At 48.5% G+C, this 10,767-nt stretch overlaps 1 protein-coding gene across 1 annotated transcript in view; it reads right to left on the bottom strand.

Moving 5' to 3' along the window:
- Positions 1 to 407: 407 nt before the first annotated feature.
- The window catches only part of LOC130301869 (villin-1-like), a 96,524-nt gene continuing 86,164 nt past the window's right edge, over positions 408 to 10,767 (bottom strand). The window contains exons 8-13 of the mRNA XM_056551640.1: positions 8,751 to 8,888; positions 6,429 to 6,587; positions 6,147 to 6,326; positions 4,195 to 4,340; positions 3,930 to 4,074; positions 408 to 542 (exon numbers count right to left, since the gene is read on the bottom strand). Of these exons, the coding sequence (XP_056407615.1) occupies positions 408 to 542; positions 3,930 to 4,074; positions 4,195 to 4,340; positions 6,147 to 6,326; positions 6,429 to 6,587; positions 8,751 to 8,888 (903 nt within the window). The remainder of the gene's footprint in view (positions 543 to 3,929; positions 4,075 to 4,194; positions 4,341 to 6,146; positions 6,327 to 6,428; positions 6,588 to 8,750; positions 8,889 to 10,767) is intronic.

Below are 10,767 nucleotides of genomic sequence, written 5' to 3'. Positions count from 1 at the left end.
AACTAACACCGCTGGAAGCTGCCGCCCGCCTTCTATTTCGTCATTTATATGTTTCAATGTGTTTTCTTGTTGTGTTCTGGGATGGCGATTGTCTCTGTCCTGGGAGATAATTGGATTTCTTCGTCCTGGGAGATAATTGGATTTCTTTCCAGTTGTCTGGGGGATAGAGAGGAGGGAGGTATGGGTAAAGTGGGAAGGGCTTATGTTGAAGCCACTGCGATTGGCTACTGTCCACTATGTTCTACTGTCTTCCATCAGGTCCCCTAGGGGAGTGTCCACCTGGTGAAGACCTGCATAAATACCGGGCAGGTAGCCCCATTAAATTCATTCCTGTTTGACCCTCAAGACGGAGCTGGTCTCGTTTGTGGGGGGAATTACTATTGGGACAGCGCTTTCATTATTTCTAGCTATGGAAGGAGTTCGACTGATTTGCTGATCGGGAGCGGCCGCGTTCGTATCCTCCGGTCGGGAGTTGGACGGTCGGCTGGAACCAACCTGCGCTCCTGGAGAAGGGGATCATTCCAAGCTGCGGCTTCCTCTACCTGTCGGGGAGTGTCGTAACAGATAGGTATAAGGCTATCCTTCATATAAGATAGGGATAGGTATAAGGCTATCCTTCATATAAGATAGAGATAGGTATAAGGCTATCCTTCATATAAGATAGGGATAGGCATAAGGCTATCCTTCATATAAGATAGGGATAGGTATAAGGCTATCCTTCATATAAGATAGGGATAGGCATAAGGCTATCCTTCATATAAGATAGGGATAGGTATAAGGCTATCCTTCATATAAGATAGAGATAGGTATAAGGCTATCCTTCATATAAGATAGGGATAGGTATAAGGCTATCCTTCATATAAGATAGAGATAGGTATAAGGCTATCCTTCATATAAGATAGGGATAGGTATAAGGCTATCCTTCATATAAGATAGGGATAGGTATAAGGCTATCCTTCATATAAGATAGGGATAGGTATAAGGATATCCTTCATATAAGATAGAGATAGGTATAAGGCTATCCTTCATATAAGATAGGGATAGGCATAAGGCTATCCTTCATATAAGATAGGGATAGGTATAAGGCTATCCTTCATATAAGATAGGGATAGGCATAAGGCTATCCTTCATATAAGATAGGGATAGGTATAAGGCTATCCTTCATATAAGATAGAGATAGGTATAAGGCTATCCTTCATATAAGATAGAGATAGGTATAAGGCTATCCTTCATATAAGATAGAGATAGGTATAAGGCTCCTTCATATAAGATAGGTATAGGGCTATCCTTCATATAAGATAGGGATAGATGTAAGGCTCCTTCAAATAAGATAGAGATAGGTATAAGGCTATCCTTCATATAAGATAGAGATAGGTATAAGGCTATCCTTCATATAAGATAGAGATAGGTATAAGGCTATCCTTCATATAAGATAGAGATAGGTATAAAGCTATCCTTCATATAAGATAGGGATAGGTATAAGGTTATCCTTCATATAAGATAGGGATAGGTATAAGGCGATCCTCCATATAAGATAGAGATAGGTATAAGGCTATCCTTCATATAAGATAGCGATAGGTATAAGGCTATCCTTCATATAAGATAGGGATAGGTATAAGACTATCCTTCATATAAGATAGAGATAGGTATAAGGTTATCCTTCATATTAGATAGGGATAGGTATAAGTTGTCCTTGCCTCACCTGATCCCCCCCCTCCATCCTCCCCTGATCCACGGCCTCACCTGATCCCCCCCCCTCCATCCTCCCCTGATCCACGGCCTCACCTGATCCCCCCCCCTCCATCCTCCCCGATCCACGGCCTCACCTGATCCACCCTCCATCCTCCCCTGATCCACAGCCTCACCTGACCCCCCCCATTCCTCACCTGATCCCCCCATCCCATTCCTCACCTGATTCCCCCCATTCCTCACCTGATCTCCCCCCCATTCCTCACCTGATCCCCCCCATCCCATTCCTCACCTGATCCCCCCATCCCATTCCTCACCTGACCCCCCCCATTCCTCACCTGATCTCCCCCCCATTCCTCACCTGATCCCCCCCATCCCATTCCTCACCTGCTCCCCCCATCCCATTCCTCACCTGATCCCCCCATCCCATTCCTCACCTGATCCCCCCATCCCATTCCTCACCTGATCCCCCCCCCATTCCTCACCTGATCCCCCCATCCCATTCCTCACCTGATCCCCCCATCCCATTCCTCACCTGATCCCCCCCCCATTCCTCACCTGATCCCCCCCCCATTCCTCACCTGATCCCCCCATCCCATTCCTCACCTGATCCCCCCCATCCCATTCCTCACCTGCTCCCCCCATCCCATTCCTCACCTGATCCCCCCATCCCATTCCTCACCTGATCCCCCCCCCATTCCTCACCTGATCCCCCCTATTCCTCACCTGATCCCCCCTATTCCTCACCTGATCCCCCCCCATTCCTCACCTGATCCCCCCCCATTCCTCACCTGATCCCCCCATCCCATTCCTCACCTGATCCCCCCCATCCCATTCCTCACCTGATCCCCCCTATTCCTCACCTGATCCCCCCTATTCCTCACCTGATCCCCCCCCCATTCCTCACCTGATCCCCCCCATTGCTCACCTGATCCCCCCCCCATTCCTCACCTGATCCCCCCCCCATTCCTCACCTGATCCCCCCCATCCCATTCCTCACCTGATCCCCCCATCCCATTCCTCACCTGCTCCCCCCCCATTCCTCACCTGCTCCCCCCATCCCATTCCTCACCTGATCCCCCCATCCCATTCCTCACCTGCTCCCCCCCCATTCCTCACCTGCTCCCCCCATCCCATTCCTCACCTGATCCCCCCCCATTCCTCACCTGATCCCCCCCCCATTCCTCACCTGATCCCCCCATCCCATTCCTCACCTGATCCCCCCCATCCCATTCCTCACCTGATCCCCCCTATTCCTCACCTGATCCCCCCTCATTCCTCACCTGATCCCCCCCCATTCCTCACCTGATCCCCCCCATTCCTCACCTGATCCCCCCCCCATTCCTCACCTGATCCCCCCCCCATTCCTCACCTGATCCCCCCCATCCCATTCCTCACCTGATCCCCCCCCATTCCTCACCTGATCCCCCCCCCATTCCTCACCTGATCCCCCCCATCCCATTCCTCACCTGATCCCCCCATCCCATTCCTCACCTGCTCCCCCCCCATTCCTCACCTGCTCCCCCCATCCCATTCCTCACCTGATCCCCCCCATCCCATTCCTCACCTGATCCCCCCTATTCCTCACCTGATCCCCCCTATTCCTCACCTGATCCCCCCCCCATTCCTCACCTGATCCCCCCCATTGCTCACCTGATCCCCCCCCCATTCCTCACCTGATCCCCCCCCCATTCCTCACCTGATCCCCCCCATCCCATTCCTCACCTGATCCCCCCATCCCATTCCTCACCTGCTCCCCCCCCATTCCTCACCTGCTCCCCCCATCCCATTCCTCACCTGATCCCCCCATCCCATTCCTCACCTGCTCCCCCCCCATTCCTCACCTGCTCCCCCCATCCCATTCCTCACCTGATCCCCCCCCATTCCTCACCTGATCCCCCCCCCATTCCTCACCTGATCCCCCCATCCCATTCCTCACCTGATCCCCCCCATCCCATTCCTCACCTGATCCCCCCTATTCCTCACCTGATCCCCCCTCATTCCTCACCTGATCCCCCCCCATTCCTCACCTGATCCCCCCCATTCCTCACCTGATCCCCCCCCCATTCCTCACCTGATCCCCCCCCCATTCCTCACCTGATCCCCCCCATCCCATTCCTCACCTGATCCCCCCCCATTCCTCACCTGCTCCCCCCATCCCATTCCTCACCTGATCCCCCCCCATTCCTCACCTGATCCTCACCCCCCTCACCTGATCCTCCCCCCCCCCCCCCCCTCACCTGATCCCAAGCATCCAGCAAGAAGACGTCCTCCTCCTCCAGATCGTCCTGGGAGAAGTCTGTCACCTCGGTTGCGCGGAAGGTTCCGGTCTGGTTGGAGCACTCGTACAGGCGCGGGCTGATATCTAGTACCTCTTCCTGCAGCCTAGAACAATGGAATATTCTGTCAGACCCACAATCCTGACACAAAGCACCAGATCCGCAGCAGACAATGAGCTACAGGACAGATCTGCTCCATCTGTGTATTGTGGCCCCTCGGCTTTACCTCTTACTGCTGGAATACTGACTCTTGCCCCCCAGGGCCAACCAGAACTCGGACGGTTCCTGCCCCTCGGCCACCACCACCTTCTCTCCTCGTGAGATGATGTCCGCCACGTTCTTGGCCATAGCGCGCTCGTCTCCACTACATCCCTGCGGAGGAAAGAGAATCCGAGTGATCACAGCGTCCTCCCACAATCCTCTCTGAGAGAAACCACAGGAGGAACGTCATCACCCGGTGTCCCCAACCTCTCAGCTATTGTAGGACTAATACTCCCAGCATGGAGGATAATGGGAGTTCTGTCATAAGTGTGATGGTTGGGAGCCTCACTGCCAGGGCAAGGGTCAGTGCAGCCCACAGGATAGTGACCCCAATAGGAGTGTAGCAGTACTGCAGTCATCTGCCCCGGATAGTGACCCCAATAGGAGTGTGGCAGTACTGCAGTCATCTGGCCCCCAGGATAGTGACCCCAATAGGAGTGTGGCAGTACTGCAGTCATCTGCCCCCAGGATAGTGACCCCAATAGGAGTGTGGCGGTACTGCAGTCATCTGCCCCCAGGATAGTGACCCCAATAGGAGTGTAGCAGTACTGCAGTCATCTGCCCCGGATAGTGACCCCAATAGGAGTGTGGCGGTACTGCAGTCATCTGCCCCGGATAGTGACCCCAATAGGAGTGTGGCGGTACTGCAGTCATCTGCCCCGGATAGTGACCCCAATAGGAGTGTGGCAGTACTGCAGTCATCTGCCCCGGATAGTGACCCCAATAGGAGTGTGGCAGTACTGCAGTCATCTGCCCCCAGGATAGTGACCCCAATAGGAGTGTAGCAGTACTGCAGTCATCTGCCCCCAGGATAGTGACCCCAATAGGAGTGTAGCAGTACTGCAGTCATCTGCCCCCAGGATAGTGATCCCAATAGGAGTGTAGCAGTACTGCAGTCATCTGGCCCCAGGATAGTGACCCCAATAGGAGTGTAGCAGTACTGCAGTCATCTGCCCCCAGGATAGTGACCCCAATAGGAGTGTAGCAGTACTGCAGTCATCTGCCCCCAGGATAGTGACCCCAATAGGAGTGTAGCAGTACTGCAGTCATCTGCCCCGGATAGTGACCCCAATAGGAGTGTAGCAGTACTGCAGTCATCTGCCCCCAGGATAGTGACCCCAATAGGAGTGTGGCGGTACTGCAGTCATCTGCCCCCAGGATAGTGACCCCAATAGGAGTGTAGCAGTACTGCAGTCATCTGCCCCCAGGATAGTGACCCCAATAGGAGTGTAGCAGTACTGCAGTCATCTGCCCCCAGGATAGTGACCCCAATAGGAGTGTAGCAGTACTGCAGTCATCTGCCCCCAGGATAGTGACCCCAATAGGAGTGTAGCAGTACTGCAGTCATCTGGCCCCCAGGATAGTGACCCCAATAGGAGTGTAGCAGTACTGCAGTCATCTGCCCCCAGGATAGTGACCCCAATAGGAGTGTAGCAGTACTGCAGTCATCTGGCCCCCAGGATAGTGACCCCAATAGGAGTGTAGCAGTACTGCAGTCATCTGCCCCCAGGATAGTGACCCCAATAGGAGTGTAGCAGTACTGCAGTCATCTGGCCCCAGGATAGTGACCCCAATAGGAGTGTAGCAGTACTGCAGTCATCTGCCCCCAGGATAGTGACCCCAATAGGAGTGTAGCAGTACTGCAGTCATCTGGCCCCCAGGATAGTGACCCCAATAGGAGTGTAGCAGTACTGCAGTCATCTGCCCCCAGGATAGTGACCCCAATAGGAGTGTAGCAGTACTGCAGTCATCTGGCCCCAGGATAGTGACCCCAATAGGAGTGTAGCAGTACTGCAGTCATCTGCCCCGGATAGTGACCCCAATAGGAGTGTAGCAGTACTGCAGTCATCTGCCCCCAGGATAGTGACCCCAATAGGAGTGTAGCAGTACTGCAGTCATCTGGCCCCCATACTTTACCTTGCCACACCACAAGTAACAGACCCCCTTGGTCTTCAGGACAAACACGTCATTGGAGTTGAGAGAAGTCGCCCGGACAGGAACCTCGAAGGCTTTGGTGTTGTATTCGTTGGTGCCGTGGACATGGAAGAGCCGAGTCTCGGGGGGAGCGTAGTCACTGTCCGTGCGGGAGGTGCCGCCCTGAGGATGGAAGGAATCAGGTCTATACAATATGGCGGCTGTTGGGGTCCACACTACAGAACAAAGGGGTCTCAGCCGCTAACGCTGTATCTAACCTCTCACCTCATACACAACCATCTTCCCTTTGAATACGGCCATGAGGTGCGATGGCTCCTTCCCCATAGGGACCCGAACCTGCACCGGCTGCCCCTCATACTGCTGGTCCAGGATCACCGCCTGATAGGCCGACGCCGCAATCTCATCCTGACTGGCATGGCGGCCCTGGGTGCAAAACAACAGATATTATAGAGAGAAAGATAGATATGAGATAGATAGATAGATATGAGATAGATATGAGATAGATATATAGATAGATATGAGATAGATATGAGATAGATATTAGATAGATATGAGATAGATATATAGATATGAGATAGATATATAGATATGAGATAGATAGATATTAGATAGATATGAGATAGATAGATAGATATGAGATAGATATATAGATAGATATGAGATAGATATGAGATAGATATGAGATAGATAGATATGAGATAGATAGATAGATATGAGATAGATAGATATGAGATAGATAGATATGAGATAGATAGATAGATAGAAATGAGATAGATAGATAGATATGAGATAGATATGAGATAGATATGAGATAGATATGAGATAGATATTAGATAGATATGAGATAGATATATAGATATGAGATAGATATATAGATATGAGATAGATAGATATTAGATAGATATGAGATAGATAGATAGATATGAGATAGATATATAGATAGATATGAGATAGATATGAGATAGATATGAGATAGATATGAGATAGATATGAGATAGATAGATATGAGATAGATAGATAGATATGAGATAGATAGATAGATATGAGATAGATATATAGATAGATATGAGATAGATATGAGATAGATATGAGATAGATAGATATGAGATAGATAGATAGATATGAGATAGATAGATATGAGATAGATAGATAGATATGAGATAGATAGATAGAAATGAGATAGATATGAGATAGATAGATATGAGATAGATAGATAGATATGAGATAGATATGAGATAGATAGATATGAGATAGATAGATGTGAGATAGATAGATATTAGATAGATAGATATGAGATAGATAGATGTGAGATAGATAGATATTAGATAGATAGATATTAGATAGATAGATATTAGATAGATAGATATGAGATAGATAGATAGATAGATATGAGATAGATAGATATCAGATAGATGTGAGATAGATAGATATGAGATAGATGTGAGATAGATAGATAGATATTAGATAGATGTGAGATAGATATGAGATAGATATTAGATAGATGTGAGATAGATAGATAGATATGAGATAGATAGATATGAGATAGATGTGAGATAGATAGATATGAGATAGATAGATAGATATGAGATAGATGTGAGATAGATATGAGATAGATAGATATGAGATAGATATGAGATAGATAGATAGATATGAGATAGATGTGAGATAGATATGAGATAGATAGATATGAGATAGATATGAGATAGATATGAGATAGATAGATAGATGTGCGATAGATAGATGTGAGATAGATAGATAGGAGATAGATAGATATGAGATAGATAGATATGAGATAGATAGATATGAGATAGATAGATATGAGATAGATAGATATGAGATAGATAGATAGATAGATAGGAGATAGATAGATAGATAGGAGATAGATAGATATGAGATAGATATGAGATAGATAGATATGAGATATATAGATATGAGATAGATAGATAGGAGATAGATATGAGATAGATAGATATGAGATAGATATGAGATAGATATGAGATAGATAGATATGAGATAGATAGATATGAGATAGATAGATATGAGATAGATATGAGATAGATAGATAGATATGAGATAGATAGATAGATAGGAGATAGATAGATATGAGATAGATATGAGATAGATAGATATGAGATAGATAGATGTGAGATAGATATGAGATAGATAGATATGAGATAGATATGAGATAGATATGAGATAGATAGATATGAGATAGATATGAGATAGATAGATATGAGATAGATAGCTATGAGATAGATAGATATGAGATAGATATGAGATAGATAGATATGAGATAGATAGACATGAGATAGATAGATATGAGATAGATAGATATGAGATAGATAGATATGAGATAGATAGATAGATAGATATGAGATAGATAGATATGAGATAGATAGATATGAGATAGATAGATAGATAGGAGATAGATAGATATGAGATAGATATGAGATAGATAGATATGAGATAGATAGATAGATATGAGATAGATATGAGATAGATAGATATGAGATAGATATGAGATAGATAGATATGAGATAGATGTGAGATCTATGTATAGAGATAAGATGGCTGTAGCGCCCTCACCTGCCATATGTACAGTATATAGTGGTACTTGTTGTTCACCAGGTACTTGTATAGGATGAGGTAACAGTCGCCCCCATAGAAGTGCCCCAGCCATTGCTTCTCTACAGGCGCCAGCTCCAGATTCTCGATCCTATAGACCTGCAGGTGAAGACAATTTGTGGCCCCTGTTATCATATTACATGGAGTGTATGGGGCCCCCGGACACATCATATATATTGGATCCTTTGTTCTCAGGGACATAAACACCCCCTCCCCCAATAACACGTGAACACTCGGCCGAGCAGAGGATACATGTGTAATGGGGATCGGGGGACAGAGTTCCCTTTAAGGTCAATGACCTATCACTGATGTCATAGACAGTCAGTGGCGTTGCGACCCGGGTGCGGGGGGTGCGGCCCAACCTAATGGGGTGACACCAAGACGCTCTGCAGCACCCACCCCCCCCCTCCCCAGCTACACAGACACCCCCCCATCTGTGCCCGACCGACCTCCCATCCGTCAGCACCCCCCCCCCCCCTGCGCTGTGTGTGCGGTGCGCCCGTCCGTCATCACCCCCCCCCTCACCTTCACCAGCACTGTGCCCGGCCTCCGCTCCCACGTCTGCGCCGGCCTGACGTCACACCGCATGGCCGCGCAGGAGGACGTCAGTTACGACACTCGGACGATGCCCGGTGAGAAGGAGCGCTGCGCTGGATGGGCGAGAGTGTATGTCTGTCTCTCTGTCTGTCTGTCTCTATCTATGCTTGTGTGTGTGAGACTCTGTGTGTGTGTGTGTGTGTGTGTGAGACTCTGTGTGTGTGTGAGACTCTGTGTGTGTGTGAGACTCTGTGTGTGTGTGTGTGTGTGAGACTCTGTGTGTGTGTGAGACTCTGTGTGTGTGTGTGAGACTCTGTGTGTGTGTGTGAGACTCTGTGTGTGTGTGTGAGACTCTGTGTGTGTGTGAGACTCTGTGTGTGTGTGAGACTCTGTGTGTGTGTGTGTGTGTGAGACTCTGTGTGTGTGTGTGTGAGACTCTGTGTGTGTGTGTGTGAGACTCTGTGTGTGTGTGTGAGACTCTGTGTGTGTGTGTGTGTGAGACTCTGTGTGTGTGTGTGAGACTCTGTGTGTGTGTGTGAGACTCTGTGTGTGTGTGTGAGACTCTGTGTGTGTGTGTGAGACTCTGTGTGTGTGTGTGAGACTCTGTGTGTGTGTGTGAGACTCTGTGTGTGTGTGTGTGAGACTCTGTGTGTGTGTGTGTGAGACTCTGTGTGTGTGTGTGTGAGACTCTGTGTGTGTGTGTGTGAGACTCTGTGTGTGTGTGTGTGTGAGACTCTGTGTGTGTGTGTGTGTGAGACTCTGTGTGTGTGTGTGTGTGAGACTCTGTGTGTGTGTGTGAGACTCTGTGTGTGTGTGTGAGACTCTGTGTGTGTGTGTGTGTGTGAGACTCTGTGTGTGTGTGTGAGACTCTGTGTGTGTGTGTGAGACTCTGTGTGTGTGTGTGAGACTCTGTGTGTGTGTGTGAGACTCTGTGTGTGTGTGTGTGAGACTCTGTGTGTGTGTGTGTGAGACTCTGTGTGTGTGTGTGTGAGACTCTGTGTGTGTGTGTGTGAGACTCTGTGTGTGTGTGTGTGAGACTCTGTGTGTGTGTGTGTGAGACTCTGTGTGTGTGTGTGTGAGACTCTGTGTGTGTGTGTGTGTGAGACTCTGTGTGTGTGTGTGTGAGACTCTGTGTGTGTGTGTGTGAGACTCTGTGTGTGTGTGTGTGAGACTCTGTGTGTGTGTGTGTGAGACTCTGTGTGTGTGTGTGTGAGACTCTGTGTGTGTGTGTGTGAGACTCTGTGTGTGTGTGTGTGAGACTCTGTGTGTGTGTGTGTGAGACTCTGTGTGTGTGTGTGTGAGACTCTGTGTGTGTGTGTGTGAGACTCTGTGTGTGTGTGTGTGAGACTCTGTGTGTGTGTGTGTGAGACTCTGTGTGTGTGTGTGTGAGACTCTGTGTGTGTGTGTGTGTGAGACTCTGTGTGTGTGTGTGTGTGAGACT

This window comes from Hyla sarda, unplaced genomic scaffold, assembly GCF_029499605.1.
Source record: "Hyla sarda isolate aHylSar1 unplaced genomic scaffold, aHylSar1.hap1 scaffold_1138, whole genome shotgun sequence".
NCBI classification, from domain to species: Eukaryota; Metazoa; Chordata; class Amphibia; order Anura; family Hylidae; genus Hyla; species Hyla sarda.
This window is presented reverse-complemented; position numbering and strand designations above follow the sequence as displayed.